Source organism: Oncorhynchus kisutch, linkage group LG1 (genome assembly GCF_002021735.2).
Source record: "Oncorhynchus kisutch isolate 150728-3 linkage group LG1, Okis_V2, whole genome shotgun sequence".
NCBI classification, from domain to species: Eukaryota; Metazoa; Chordata; class Actinopteri; order Salmoniformes; family Salmonidae; genus Oncorhynchus; species Oncorhynchus kisutch.
This window is the reverse complement of record NC_034174.2, coordinates 22918679-22935314: the sequence shown is the minus strand read 5'-3', so window position 1 is coordinate 22935314 and position 16636 is coordinate 22918679. Positions and strand designations below refer to the sequence as shown.

The 16636-nt window shown below is 40.1% G+C and overlaps 1 protein-coding gene across 3 annotated transcripts in view; it reads right to left on the bottom strand.

Annotated features, from left to right (window-relative positions):
- Positions 1–2797: 2797 nt before the first annotated feature.
- Positions 2798–16636, bottom strand: part of LOC109897237 (transcriptional adapter 3-like) — a 28508-nt gene continuing 14669 nt past the window's right edge. For all 3 annotated transcript variants that reach the window (XM_020491781.2, XM_031803373.1, XM_020491785.2), the window contains 6 exons: positions 8424–8529; positions 7864–7996; positions 7614–7717; positions 5743–5852; positions 3742–3933; positions 2798–3411 (listed from right to left, as the gene is read on the bottom strand). In XM_020491781.2, the coding sequence (XP_020347370.1) occupies positions 3219–3411; positions 3742–3933; positions 5743–5852; positions 7614–7717; positions 7864–7996; positions 8424–8529 (838 nt within the window). In that variant the 3' untranslated portion in view covers positions 2798–3218. The remainder of the gene's footprint in view (positions 3412–3741; positions 3934–5742; positions 5853–7613; positions 7718–7863; positions 7997–8423; positions 8530–16636) is intronic.

Here is a 16636-nt window from a genome sequence, read left to right as displayed (position 1 = left end):
TTACATTGATATCAAAATATTTACTCCTGATACGAACCTTGGTAGAGCATCCTACTGGAAGCTAAATAGCTCGTTATTAAATAATCATGTAGTTAAATTTGAGGTTAAAGATCTGCTCTCACACTTTTGGGAAAGGGCTTGTGAATCAATTTTATTGCAAGAACTGGGAGCTCTTTAAATTTGAGGTGTCCAAATACCTTAGAAAATATGGTAGTAATCTTGCTTAAGACCAGAAAAGCTGATCATTAAGATAACTTCCCTTTCTCAGAGGTCCCCTTTCGGCCTCTCAGGGGAGGAGAAGATGGAACTGAGTGAGTTACAAAATAAACTAGATAATATAGAAACTATATAAATAAACTGGATAATATATATAGATGAAATAAACTGGATGATATATATAGATGAAATAAGCTTGATAATATATATAGATTAAATAAACTGGATAATATATAGAGATTAAAAGTAGAAGGAGCCGTTATTAGATCAGGAAGAAATGGATTGAGGGATCCTATTTCTTTAGACTTGAGAAATTTCACTCTACAAATAACACTATCCATAAATTAAACATTGATGGTGTTATTACAGATTACCAAAAATTTAAATGGCTAAATACTGTATACATTTTTACAGAAAATTGTATAGCTCTACGTACTGTCAGGAATCCACAGATTTTTTTTTAACCTACTGAATAATGTTCACTCTATCAGTGATATAGAATCTAAACAGTGTGATGAACCCATCAAAGTTGAAGAGATTAGAGTCTATCAAACAGCTAAAGAACAATAAATCACCTGGTGTTGATGGAATTACATCTGAATTTTACAACTTATTTTCTGAACAAGTAGCTCACTTACTATTTGAAGTCTTTTTTAGAGAGTATTAAAAACAATGTTCTCCCTCCTACAATGAGTCAGGGGTTAATAACACTGATACCTAAGCCTAAAAAATAAGTGCTGCTAATCGATAACTGGCGTCCAATTTGTCTTCTTAATAATGACTATAAGATATTAGCCTTACTTGCAAAAATAATTAAAGAAGTCCTGGATGCAATCATTGATGTCTGGCTTCATGAGGAACAGACATATTTCTAACAATGTCAGACTAGTATTAGACATACTTGACTACTCAGACCTAATAACTGAGGATAGCTTCATATTATTTCTAGATTTTTATAAAGCATTTGACACAGTAGAGCATCAGTTTCTCTTCCACTCCCTTGAGAGACTTGGCTTTGGGGATTTTTTCTGTAAGGCTATTAAGACTCTCTGCAAATGGTAACAGCTCTATCAAATTGAAATATGGCACCTCACCTAGATTTGAGTTAAAGAGAGGAATTGTGTGACCCCTTCATATTATGGTATTCCAGTAAAAGAAGAACTTACATATTTAGGCATTACCATTACAAAGGATCAGAAGTCTAGAGGCTTACTAAATCTTAACATTCTTATTAAAAAAAAACAGAAGAAGCTAAATCAATGGCTACAGAGGGACTTATCTTTAAAAGGTAGAGTCCCCTAATAACCAAGGGTGAAGGTATCTCTAGACTAACATATGGCACTCGATCTTTATATCTTGACGGTAAAATAAGCAAGGAGATAGACCAGATGCTTTTCAACTTTCTGTGATGAAACCGTACCCATTACATTAGGAAAACTGGTGTAATGAACACTTATGAGAATGGTGGGCTGAATTTTCTAGACTTTACTACTTTAAATAATACTTTTAAGATCTATTGGATAAAACAATTCCTAAGACCCAATTCTATCTGGAATTTTATTCCTCATCATGTCTTCTCTACTTTTGGTGGCCTTAACTTCATATTGTTTTGCAATTATAATATTGACAAAGTTCCAGTGAAACTTTCTGCTTTTCATCTCCAGGTTTTCTTGTCATTGTCCTTAATTTATAAACAAATTTTTTTCTCCACACAGATATTACGTATGGAATAAATCGGGAAATATTGTATAAAAATACTTTTGTTTTTAGAATATTGGTTCCGAAATAACATCCAATTGGTGAGCCAACTGGTAAATGCAGAGGGTCTTTTACTCAGTTATAAGGAATTCTTATCACTTTACAAGGTTCCTGTAACACCTAAAGATTTTGCAATTGTTTTAGATGCCATTCCCTCAGGTGTTGCTCTGTTATTCAGGAATGTGTCAAGACCTGACCCTCAGAGCCTACCTTCTATTGAACCTGTTGACTCATCAGTAGAAAATATTTGTTTATCTTTTGGTCCATTCAACAACAGAGTGACATAAACCTTGTTTCAGCAGGATGTTGTATCTATACCTTATTGGAATTTGCACATTTTCTCATCGATGAAACATTTGATCTCAATAGTTTTGTTCCCAAAACTAGAGATCTATTATGAACAGAGTGAACAAAGTTTCGTTGACTTCACCATTTGCTAAAGTTGTAAACGATCGCGTTGTTTAGGAGTGCGAAGGATAATTTAGTTATTGCACACGCTCACTTCAGAGTAGGCATTCCCTAACGGAATATGCAGATGATGCTAGAACAGGCCAATAGGATTTTACTACCTCCTTGCTTGTTCTACCAATTATGACTAATTTGTTCCCGTTGATAACGACAGACTGTGGTCTAGCTTGGTTTAGCGATTAAAATCTTTGGTTAAACGTTTCCCAACGTTACGTTGCTAGTGTGAAAGTTGAATGGCACATTACAAACACTCCCTCACAACCATTTTTCTGATATTTATTTATTCAAACATTCATAGTTGTTTTTCCATACTAGAGAAAATAAATGCACTATATAACGTTAAAAATAAAATTTAAACAAAATCGACAACAGAACTTGGAAAATGCCAGTGGGAAACTATCAGTTATTAGTAAAAAAAAAAAAAAAAACGCCAGCAATGCACATTAAATGATGATAAGCTCATATGGTGACGATGTTCCAATAGTGAATATGCACTGAAAGTTTAGTTAGCACATTCATGCAAGAATACAGTAATTATCAATACAAAACATAGATACCTCCATTTTCAACATCGAGTGTCAACAACTATGACAATCATGCTACATCATTGCAGGTATTCACTGTACTTCAATTGGGGAGTTTTATAAAGTAACACAAATGCTTATGGCCACTAGAGCATGGAAGCATATGACCAGACACATACAACAGTATATACTCATTGGCAGACTGAAAACCTACCCCTTCCCATCTAATTCCCACGCTAAACTATTGTCCCTCTAACCATCCAGCAGCTTGAGGATGCTGTCCCTCTCCTTCAGTGCTTTCCATGCCTGATCTTTCTCCTTCTTTGTCGGCATTCGTTTTTTCTGCCTAGCAGCCATGATGCGACGGAAGCCCTCCATGACCTCATTATCCGACACCCGGACCCTCTGCCGCAACTCCTGCTTCCGCATCTCCTCCTTTGCCAGGCTGTGAGGAGGATGGGAAGTTTAGAGTAAAGGATGAATGCTGAGGCTTGTTATGAATAAAATCCTAATCCAGTAATAGTTTGTGATGTGTGTTCAGGTAAAAAATAAATTTAAAAAAGGTTAACATTCCCTTAATCTCCGCTCTACATATTGATGGTGGATGAAGTGGAACACAATGAGAACCAACTGGGCCTTCTATAAGTGCAACTCATTTTCATCGACGTCAGAACATCCCTCCTTATAGGTCTTGAACTAAGTCATCATACAATCCTTTTTGACCTTAATAAACCTTATTTCTGATGTATATTTTACATTTCTCCTGTGCTCTCACCGGAGTAGCTCCTGCTTGCGGGATCTGTTGTGGGCGCTCAGGGCTTTGAGTTCAGCCTGTCTCTTGTGGAGTTCAGCCAGCACCTCATCCTCCGAGTCTCCGCCTGCTCCGGGCCGTTCCTCAGAATCCAGAAGGCCCTGAGACATCAGCTCCTCCTTGATCCGCGCTTCTAGGGAGCGTGTGTGAGGAACACTAGGAAAGAGGGAAAGTCAGAGGAGAGAAATAACTAGTTAACTGATGAGTGAGTTGCAGAACTTCTGCAGAGTTGCAGAAGAAGTAAGCAATGATTGGAATACTTTGGTGTAATCTACAAAGCCTTTGTTCGGGGCTTGACATTCAGTTTCATATGCCAGTGCCAACTGAAAGCTACTGGCCCGAATAATGTGCAAATCATTTAAACTGAATCTTTAATTTGCGGGCTGAGCAAGTGCCTAGAATAACATTTTATATAATTACTACTTGGCAATATCATATTTATATTGATTGTTTGGAGATAGAAAATTAAACATTTGTGCAATCTCAAAAAGAGTGTTATTGTTACCGATTTTGTTAGCGAGTTGTAGGGCCCTATAAAATCAGTTTTATATTTAGCTAAATATAGTTCACGGTTTTGTTTTTCCAGGTTTACGAGTTTCACTCTTAAAAATCACTTTTTTGATAGAGTACAAATCCATAACGCTTAAACCACATCAAGATATATATATCTATATGCATACACACACTCACAGTGGGGCAAAAAAGTATTTAGTCAGCCACCAATTGTGCAAGTTCTCCCACTTAAAAATATGAGAGAGAGGCCTGTAATTTTCATCATAGGTACACTTCAACTATAACAGACAAAATGACAGTCATAGTTGAAGTGTACCTATGATGAAAATTACAGGCCTCTCATCTTTTTAAGTGGGAAACTTGCACAATTGGTGGCTGACTAAATACTTTTTTGCCCCACTGTATGTATGTATGTATGTATGTATGCATGCATGCATGCATGTATGTATGTATGTATGCATGTATGCATGTATGCATGTATGCATGTATGCATGTATGTATGTATGCATGTATATAAATAATTGGAGGGTGTAGTTTACCTTTTTAAATCAATTGCTCACCTAGCTAGAGACCGTTGTGTTTGGCTAGCTGTGTTTTGTACTGTAGCCTACCAATCTGCAGTGTAGGCTACACATGATGTGATGGCAGGGTTTGCCAAACAAGTGCCCCCCCCCAAATGGATACAAATCATCATGATATCACATAGACCTACTTTGCAGTCAACATTTAATTGGTCCGTTTAAAAAATATATTTTAAAGCCTTTAGAAATGTTTATTCAAACAGCACACAATGACTGAATTGCATATCGCAAAGATTTAACCTGACTTCGGACCAAACTATTTGAATACCTGGTTTGCATACCCATTGATGCCTTAGAATTTACTTGTAGATATCATAAATTGAAACATCTTTCCTACCTACCCTAAATCAAAATCAAATCAAATTTATTTATATAGCCCTTCGTACATCAGCTGATATCTCAAAGTGCTGTACAGAAACCCAGCCTAAAACCCCAAACAGCAAGCAATGCAACTACCGTTGTCGTTTCTGATTCAGAGGGGTTGGGATAAATGCGGAAGACACATTTCAGTTGAAGGCATTCAGGTATGCCTTCAGGTTTCCCCCTTCATTTAGGGAGCTGCTGCACCGTGTGCGGCATCTGTTTGATAAATAATCTACATAACGAACGAACATTTTCAGGATTTCATCCGTTTTTTCATCAATTATGTAGCCTAGATTGAAAATAGCATTATTACAATATTATTTTCACTGGCCCAAGCAGGCCAATGATGTGGATGGTTGACTGGCCCAGGGGGGGTTCCAAAACCTCCCCAGGCCAGCGGGTATCCTTGTATGTCGAGCCCTGCTTTGTTGCTATTCAGCATATCTATAGAATGTATCCTACAAGGTTATGAAGGGGTGATGTTACTTTATGGAGGATAGGCCTTTACCTAAAAGCTTTGCCCTGGTTGCGAGGTGATGTCCCAGCCCCATCGTTCCCACCATCCTTCCCCAATATGTCGGGGACTGGAGAATCCTCCATGGGGGATATGATATTCTCCTGCACGAAAAAACAACAATATTAAAGAATTTAAATTCTACAGTTTAATTATAAACTATTCAAATCAACTAGTTATTTGCAGGGTTAAGTTTTCAAAAGTAATTTAGAATTGTATGCGTAGTCAACAATAAAGCCTAAGATACAGTTGAAGTCAGAAATATACATACTTAGGTTGGAGTCATTAAAACTCATTTTTCAACCAATCCACAAATCTGTCGTTAACAAACTATAGTTTTGGCAAGTCGGTTCGGACATCTACTTTGTGCATGACAAGTAATTTTTACAACAATTGTTTAGACAGATTATTTCACTTATAATTCACTGTATCACAATTCTAGTGGGTCAAAAGTTTACATACACTAAGTTGACTGTGCCTTTAAAAAGCTTGGAAAATTCCAGAAAATGATGTCATGGCTTTAGAAGCTTCAGATAAGCTAATTGACATCATTTGAGTCAATTGAAGGTGTACCTGTGGATGTATTTCAAGGCTTACCTTCAAATTCAATGCCTCTTTGCTTGACATCATGGGAAAATCAAAATAAATCAGCCAAGACATCAGAAAAAAAATTGTAGACCTCCACAAATCTGGTTCATCCTTGTGAGCAATTTTCAAACGCCTGAGGGTACCACGTTCATCTGTACAAACAATAGTACGCAAGTATAAACACCATGGGACCATGCAGCTGTCATACCGCTCATGAAGGAGATGCGTTCTGTCTCCTAGAGATGAATGTGCCTTGGTGCAAAAAGTGCAAATCAATCCCAGAACAACAGCAAAGGACCTTGTGAAGAAGCTGGAGGAAACAGGCACACAAGTATATATATATATATATATATCCACAGTAAAACGAGTCCTATATCGACATAACCTGAAAGGCCACTCAGCAAGGAAGAAGCCACTGCTCCAAAACTGCCATTAAAAAGCCAAACTACAGTTTGCAACTGCACATGGGGACAAAGATCGTACTTTTTGGAGATTTGTCCCCTGGTCTGATGTAACAAAAATAGAACTGTTTGACCATAATGGTCATCGTTATGTTTGGAGGAAAAAGGGAGAGGCTTGCAAGCCAAAGAACATCCCAACCCTGAAGCACGGGGGTGGCAGCATCATGTTGTGGGGGTGCTTTGCTGTATAAGGGAGCAGCAAAATAGATGGTATCGTGAGGTAGGAAAATGATATGGATATATTGAAGCAACATCAAGACATCAGTCAAAGTTAAAGCTTGGTCGCAAATGGGTCTTCCAAATGAACAATGACCCCAAGCATAGTTCCAAAGTTGTGGCAAAATGGCTTAAGGACAACAAAGTCACGGTATTGGAGTGGCCATCACAAAGCCCTGACCTCAAACCTATAGAACATTTGTGGGCAGAACTGAAAAAGCGTGTACAAACCTGACTCAGTTCCACCAGCTCTGTCAGGAGGAATGGGCCAAAATTCACCCAACTTATTGTGGGAAGCTTGTGGAAGGCTACCCGAAACGTTTGATCCAAGTTAAACCATTTAAAGGCAATGCTACCAAATACTAATTGAGTGTATGTAAACTTCTGACCCACTGGGAATGTGATGAAAGAAATAAAAGCTGAAATAAATAATTCTCTACTATAATTCTGACATTTTACATTCTTAAAATAAAGTGGTGATCCTAACTGACCTAAGACAGGGAATGTTTACTAGGATTAAATGTCAGGAATTGTAAAAAACTGAGTTTAAATGTAGTTGGCTAAGGTGTATGTAAACTTCCGACTTCAACTGTATGTGACCTCAACAAGAGCCTGAAGGAGCCTCTGTGTGAGAGGACCGAAGGGACAGCCATCCTCTGGGGGGTCGTGCTGGGACTCTGACTTCTTTAGCAGGGCATCCACATCTGAGAGAATAAAAGCATCCCCATATCAGACAAATACACATGATAATTTCTGTGCTGAATGTAGACAGACACAATACCCATTTATGAAGGCTCATCCATTCAATACATACTGTATGTCATCATCCCCATCCCTGGGGTGCACTCACCTTTGGCGTCGAGCTCAGATAGTGGTCCCATGAGGCTTTTCTTCTTGTCGTTGGCTCGTGCTCCTTCCCTCTGTTCCTCCAGTAGATCCTCCTGAGCCCATCGCTGAGAGAAGTGTTTCCCCAATGCTGGAATCTTCACAATATAACCAATACAATACTATTAATCTATGTTTTCTCCGTGGGGAAATCTTTAACAGAAGATGTGAGTAACACACCATTCTAAAGCACAACTCTTATCTGAAGTGTCACAGAATACCTACTATCAGATATGCTGGTAGTGCTTGGGACCTGATAAGTCAGCTACAAATGTAATGAGCATAGGGGCGGCAGGGTAGCCTAGTGGTTAGAGCGTTGGACTAGTAACCGGAAGGTTGCAAGTTCAAACCCCTGAGCTGACATGGTACAAATCTGTCGTTCTGCCCCTGAACAGGCAGTTAACCCACTGTTCCTATGCCGTCATTGAAAATACGTTTTTGTTCTTAACTGACTTACCTTGTTAAATAAAAAAGGTACAAAATATGACATAAAACACAAAAGATTTTGGACATTCAATATTGTACCTTGTAGTATTCAGCCTCATCATCCGGGGGCTTCAATAGTTCTTCCAGAACCCGGATTTCTTCATTTGTGATGTCAGCACAGTATGGCTCTACTGATGCCCAAAATCTGGAAAACATAATACACAGATGCATGTGGGACAATGAAAAACAAACACATATCCTATTCTATCTCAAACCAGGGTGTCCACTGACCCTGCCCAGAGTCAGTGAAAATGCCTTTGGTGATGACATTTCACTTGTTATAAAATCCATTTTACCAAGACAAATATGATTATTGATGTTCTGAATCGTTCAGTGGTGTCTTTCTCGAACATATCATATATATATATATATATATATATATATCATTATATCCCAAAAGTCAGACATTGTAACCTAATACATCCAATAATAAGCACCAAGCTCTGTTGACATACAGTTGAAGTTAGAAGTTTACACACACTTTAGCCAAATGCATTTAATCTCAGTTTTTCCACAATTCCTGACATTTAATCCTAGTAAAAAAATCCCTCTCTTAGGTCAGTTAGGATCACCACTTTATTTTAAGAATGTGAAATGTCAGAATAATAGTAGAGAATGATTTATTTCAGCTTTTCTTTCTTTCATCACATTCCCAGTGGGTCAGAAGTTTACATACACTCAATTAGTATTTGGTAGCATTGCCTTTAAATTGTTTAACTTGGGTCAAACTTTTCGGGTAGCCTTCCACAAGCTTCCCACAATAAGTTGGGAGAATTTTGGCACATTCCTCCTGACAGAGCTGGTGGAACTGAGTCATTTTGCCACAACTTTGGAAGTATGCTTGGGGTCATTGTTCATTTGGAAGACCCATTTGCGACCAAGCTTTAACTTCCTGACTGACGTCTTGAGATGTTGCTTCAATATATCCACATAATTTTCCTCCCTCATGATGCCATCTATTTTGTGAAGTGCACCAGTCTCTTATGCAGCAAAGCACCCCCACAACATGATGCTGCCACCCCCGTGCCTCAGGGTTGGGATGGTGTTCTTTGGCTTGCAAGCCTCCCCCTTTTTCCTCCAAACATAACAATGGTCATTATGGCCAAACAGTTCTATTTTTGTTTCATCAGACCAGAGGACATTTCTCCAAAAAGTACGATCTTTGTCCCCATGTGCAGTTGCAAACCGTAGTCTGGCTTTTTTTAATGGCGGTTTTGGAGTAGTGGCTTCTTCCTTGCTGAGCGGCCGTTCAGGTTATGTCGATATAGGACTCGTTTTACTGTGGATATAGATACTTTTGTGCCTGTTTCCCTCAGGCATTTGAAAATTGCTCACAAGGATGAACCAGATTTGTGGAGGTCTACAATTTTTTTTCTGATGTCTTGGCTGATTTATTTTGATTTTCCCATGGTGTCAAGCAAAGAGGCATTGGATTTGAAGGTAAGCCTTGAAATACATCCACAGGTACACCTTCAATTGACTCAAATGATGTCAATTAGCTTATCTGAGGCTTCTAAAGCCATGACATAATTGTCTGGAATTTTCCAAGCTGTTTAAAGGCACAGTCAACTTAGTGTTTGTAAACTTTTGAACCACTGGAATTGTGACACAGTGAAATAATCTGTCTGTAAACAATTGTTGGAAAAATTACTTGTCATGCACAAAGTAGATGTCCGAACCGACTTGCCAAAACTATAGTTTTAACAGGAAATTTGGGGGTGGTTGAAAAACGAGTTTTAATGACTCCAACCTAAGTGTATGTAAACTTCCGACTTCCAACTGTAGCGGTGCAGGTTTCTTGAATATTTAACATTTTGTGGTGGTCATCTTCAAAGTTGTTTCCGTAGAACACACGTAGATCTGTAAATGTTAAAAGGCTTTGAAATAAAAAGCTTGGTATGCGCTCAGTTAGGGCTGTGGCGGTCATAACATTTTCTCAGTTGGTGTCATGCAAATAGCTGCCGGTCTAATGGTAATTGACCGTTAATTAAAATAAACATGTTTAGCATCTCCTGGCTTCCACGAATATAGCCTACAAGCCACGGATGCAGACCTTTGGAAAATTACATTTTAAAAACTATAAATTAATGTAATTTAGCGTACACAATCACAATAAATCCATGATTTATTTTAGACAGGTTTAAACAAACATCATTTGAAAAAAATGTAGCCTATTTTAGAAGAGCAGAATAGCATATTCTGAGTTGGCCTTATGTCAGGCCCTGATCTGGCCATGCCATGTGGGCTACACTAGTTCACTTAGTAGACAAGATTTTCTTAGAATTCAGTGGCATTTTTTTATAGTATGAAGAATACAATTGAACATGGATGAATATAATAGATAGGGAGTGGCAACATGCTGCTATTCTGTGAGCGGTTAACAAAGAAACAGGTCCTCCAAAACTCAGCAAAATAAAAACCGTCCTCTCACTGTCAAATGCGTTCATTTTCAGCAGGGGGGGGGGGGTCAAAATCAAAAGTAACAGTCAGTATCTGGTGTGGCCACCAGCTGCATTAAGTACTGCAGTGCATCATGTCCTCATGGACTGCACCAGATTGGCCAGTTCTTGCTGTGATATGTTACCCCATTCTTCCACCAAGGCACCTGCACGTGCCTGGGAGTCTGGGAGGGAATGTCCCTAGCCCTCACCCTCCGATCCAACAGGTCCCAGAAGTGCTCAATGGGATTGAGATCCGGGCTCTTCACTGGCCATGGCAGAACACTGACATTCCTGTCTTGCAGGAAATCAGCAATACTGCTCATTCTGTGCGTGGTGGCATTGTCATGCTGGAGGGTCATGTCAGGATGAGCCTGCAGGAAGGGTACCACATGAGGGAGGATGATGTCTTCCCTGTAATGCAGAGCGTTGAGATTGCCTACAATGACAACAAGCTCTGTCCGATGATGCTGTGCCCCAGACCATGACGGACCCTCCAACTCCAAATCGATCCCTCTCCAGAGTACAGGCTCATTCCTTCGACGATAAACGCGAATCCGACTATCAGCCCTGGCGAGACAAAACCGCGACTTGTGAGTCAAGAGCACTTTTTGCCAGTCTTGTCTGGTCCAGAGAAGGTGGGTTTGTGCCCATAGGCGACATTGTTTCCAGTGATGTCTGGTGAAGACCTGCCTTACAACAGGCCTACAATCCCTCAGTCCAGCCTCTCTCAGCCTATTGCAGACAGTCTGAGCACGTTTATTTAAAAAAAAAAATATTTTACCTTTATTTAACTAGACAAGTCAGTTAAGAACAAATTCTTGTTCAGGGGCAGAACAACATATTTTTACCTTGTCAGATCGGGGATTTGATCTTGCAACCTTTCGGTCACTAGTCCAACGCTCTAACCACTAAGCTACCTGCCGCCCCGAGTCTGAGCACTGATGGAGGGATTATGCATTCCTGGTGTAACTCACATGCAGTTGTACCAAACTCACTAAAAGTGGCAGTAATAAAGCCTCCCTTGAAAAAGCCAAACCTTGACCCAGAAAATATAAAAAACTATCGGCCTATATCGAATCTTCCATTCCTCTCAAAAATTTTAGAGAAGGCTGTTGCGCAGCAACTCACTGCCTTCCTGAAGACAAACAATGTATACGAAATGCTTCAGTCTGGTTTTAGACCCCATCAGACGGCACTTGTGAAGGTGATAAATGACATTTTAATGGCATCGGACCGAGGCTCTGCATCTGTCCTCGTGCTCCTAGACCTTAGTGCTGCTTTTGATACCATCGATCACCACATTCTTTTGGAGAGATTGGAAACCCAAATTGGTCTACACGGACATGTTCTGGCCTGGTTTAGATCTTATCTGTCGGAAAGATATCAGTTTGTCTCTGTGAATGGTTTGTCCTCTGACAAATCAACTGTAAATTTCGGTGTTCCTCAAGGTTCCGTTTTAGGACCACTATTGTTTTCACTATATATTTTACCTCTTGGGGATGTTATTCGAAAACATAATGTAAACTTTCACTGCTATGCGGATGACACACAGCTGTACATTTCAATGAAACATGGTGAAGCCCCAAAATTGCCCTCGCTAGAAGCATGTGTTTCAGACATAAGGAAGTGGATGGCTGCAAACTTTCTACTATTAAACTCAGACAAAACAGAGATGCTTGTTCTAGGTCCCAAGAAACAAAGAGATCTTCTGTTGAATCTGACAATTAATCTTAATGGTTGTACAGTCGTCTCAAATAAAACTGAAGGACCTCGGCGTTACTCTGGACCCTGATCTCTCTTTTGAAGAACATATCAAGACCATTTCGAGGACAGCTTTTTTCCATCTACGTAACATTGCAAAAATCAGAAACTTTCTGTCCAAAAATGATGCAGAAAAATTAATCCATGCTTTTGTCACTTCTAGGTTAGACTACTGCAATTCTCTATTTTCCGGCTACCCGGATAAAGCACTAAATAAACTTCAGTTAGTGCTAAATACGGCTGCTAGAATCCTGACTAGAACCAAAAAAATTGATCATATTACTCCAGTGCTAGCCTCTCTACACTGGCTTCCTGTCAAAGCAAGGGCTGATTTTAAGGTTTTACTGCTAACCTACAAAGCATTACATGGGCTTGCTCCTACCTATCTCTCTGATTTGGTCCTGCCGTACATACCTACACGTACGCTACGGTCACAAGACGCAGGCCTCCTAATTGTCCCTAGAATTTCTAAGCAAACAGCTGGAGGCAGGGCTTTCTCCTATAGAGCTCCATTTTTATGGAACGGTCTGCCTACCCATGTCAGAGACGCAAACTCGGTCTCAACCTTTAAGTCTTTACTGAAGACTCATCTCTTCAGTGGGTCATATGATTGAGTGTAGTCTGGCCCAGGAGTGGGAAGGTGAACGGAAAGGCTCTGGAGCAACGAACCGCCCTTGCTGTCTCTGCCTGGCCGGTTCCCCTCTTTCCACTGGGATTCTCTGCCTCTAACCCTATTACAGGGGCTGAGTCACTGGCTTGCTGGGGCTCTCTCATGCCGTCCCTGGAGGGGGTGCGTCACCTGAGTGGGTTGATTCACTGTTGTGGTCATCCTGTCTGGGTTGGCGCCCCCCCCCCCCCCCCCTTGGGTTGTGCCGTGGCGGAGATCTTTGTGGGCTATACTCAGCCTTGTCTCAGGATGGTAAGTTGGTGGTTGAAGATATCCCTCTAGTGGTGTGGGGGCTGTGCTTTGGCAAAGTGGGTGGGGTTATATCCTTCCTGTTTGTCCCTGTCCGGGGGTGTCCTCGGATGGGGCCACAGTGTCTCCTGACCCCTCCTGTCTCAGCCTCCAGTATTTATGCTGCAGTAGTTTATGTGTCAGGGGGCTGGGGTCAGTTTGTTATATCTGGAGTACTTCTCCTGTCCTATTCGGTGTCCTGTGTGAATCTAAGTGTGCGTTCTCTAATTCTCTCCTTCTCTCTTTCTTTCTCTCTCTCGGAGGACCTGAGCCCTAGGACCATGCCCCAGGACTACCTGACATGATGACTCCTTGCTGTCCCCAGTCCACCTGGCCATGCTGCTGTTCCAGTTTCAACTGACCTGAGCCCTAGGACCATGCCCCAGGACTACCTGACATGATGACTCCTTGCTGTCCCCAGTCCACCTGGCCATGCTGCTGCTCCAGTTTCAACTGTTCTGCCTTATTATTATTCGACCATGCTGGTCATTTATGAACATTTGAACATCTTGGCCATGTTCTGTTATAATCTCCACCCGGCACAGCCAGAAGAGGACTGGCCACCCCACATAGCCTGGTTCCTCTCTAGGTTTCTTCCTAGGTATTGGCCTTTCTAGGGAGTTTTTCCTAGCCACCGTGCTTCTACACCTGCATTGCTTGCTGTTTGGGGTTTTAGGCTGGGTTTCTGTACAGCACTTTGAGATATCAGCTGATGTACGAAGGGCTATATAAATAAATTTTATTTTATTTGTTGTTGCCATCCTGTACCTATCCCGCAGGTGTGATGTTCGAATGTACTGATCCTGTGCAGGTGTTGTTACACGTGGTCTGCCACTGTGAGGACGATCAGCTGTCCTTCCTGTCTCCCTGTCTTAGGCGTCTCACAGTACGGACATTGCAATTTATTGCCCTGGCCACATCTGCAGTCCTCATGCTTCCTTGCAGCATGCCTAAGGCACGTTCACGCAGAAGAGCAGGGACCCTGGGCATTTTACTTTTGGTGTTTTTCCAGAGTCAGCAGAAAGACCTCTTTAGTGTCCTAAGTTTTCATAACTGTGACCTTAATTACCTACCGTCTGTAAGCTGTTAGTGTCTTAACGACCGTTCCACAGGTGCATGTTCATTAATTGTTTATGGTTCATTGAACAAGCATGGAAAACCGTGTTAAACGCTTTACAATGAAGATCAGTTATTTGGATTTTTAAAAATTATCTTTGAAAGACAGGGTCCTGAAAAAGTGAAATTTTTTCTTCTGAGTTTACATGCTTAATTTAGAGTTATTTATGCAACCTTAGTTGTGAAAAAAACAGGCTATATGTTTTGATTTTTAATACATTCTAAGGCTGCATGATGCGACTAATGATTGGAAAAAAGTAGCATGAAGGCATGAGCTCTGCTCTGTTTCTTATGCAGGCTGCACACACTTAATCAGTTTCTAATTGACAATTTGACAAGCACTTGTTAATATTCTCACCCATCAGACTATTCTTAAACTAATCTTAATTTAATCTGGTCTTTACATATAGCCTACTAATATATGTGTGGAATATTGTTATTTATTTAGAATGGCCCACAAAAAAAAAGACATGTAATCTGTAGCCAGCACTCGAATAGCGAATGGAAGTCCCATGCATTACGTTTTTAATATGCAAGCATAGGCGGCGCGTCCATAAGGCTAGGGGAAGCTTTCTCTAAAGTAAAATGTTGTGAATTGTTTGAAAATCGCCATTGCTTACAGTCGGAAGGAAAGGCAGGGTGCACAATTTGGGCAGATTATTGTTGAGTTGCGACTGTCTGTGAAAAGTAGAGGCCAAGCCAGGCATGTCACAATATTTAAAAATACAATCGCGGGAAAACATAGTTTGGAAAGAATTTTTTTATTGCTGTAAAGAGAAGACAATGAAAATACTAAATCTCTTTTAGTTAACTAAATTCTCAACTGAATTGCGAACAGTATAGCCTATCATATTGGCACCAGCAGAGAGCATCAGCAATATCCCCTGTGAGTGCGCACTGTGCATATTCACTATTTAGTCAGTGCTACATAAAACAATTCTCCAGTCATATAAAGTGTCGTAGAATTGCATGAAATGTGTTTATAAAAAGGCCACATTTTTCCCATGCAAAGAAAGAAATGTATCTAATATAAAATATAGCCTAGGCCTACTCTACACACTCAGCTGCATTGAACAGGTTTTTTTTGTTTTTTAAACAGTGATTGAGTTAAATTAGAAGCCTAAATTATAACTATCCAATCTCATCACATTATGAACAGTAAGCTATTTTATGTCTGCAAATGCTATGATGCAAGGAAATACATTTTATTCTAAAAGGTGCATTTTTAATGGTGAAAATTTGCTGCCCCAAACTTGACTCACGCACCACATATGTATGCCAGGTAAGCTACACTGGATATAAAGCAGATTAATGTGCTTCATTTTAAGAATTGAGCAATAAATATAGCAGCACGAGAAAGATAGGATCCTCTTAAATAGTGGCTAGTCAAAACTCTTTTCACATGCGACTGGACTTATAAGAACACATTTCACTAGGTTCTGTAGGCTATGTGCTCTCCAACCGTGTTCCAGGGGCCTTAGACCTACAGGTTACATTTTTAGTTATTTGGTCACTTTAGTTGTGATCAAAACATATAGGCCTATGGCATGATGTGTGCGACTAGGATTTGAATAAGTCGCAAAAAAAAGGCATGTGCTGTTTCTTGCCTTAGGCTGCACACACACTGCATCATTCACAAGTGATACTACTGTCACCATGCACAAGTGATACTACTGTCACCAATCAGACTACACTCAATTTCATATTTTCTTTACATATACTTAATAATATATGTGTGAAATTAGTTTAGATTTAGAATGGACAATTATCATGCACCCGTCAGAACAGGGGCAGAGAAAAAAGTTGCACATAAATAATGAATGGAGGACGATTTTCCCTCTGTTCATTTTCATGCCAGTCAGGTAGGCTACTCCTGATGTAAAGTGAAGCAATGTGCTTAAAATTAGGAAAGTTGAGAAATATAGTAGGCCTAGCCTATTGAAAGCTGATGGTATCCTCTTCTTTTTAATAGAGTCCAT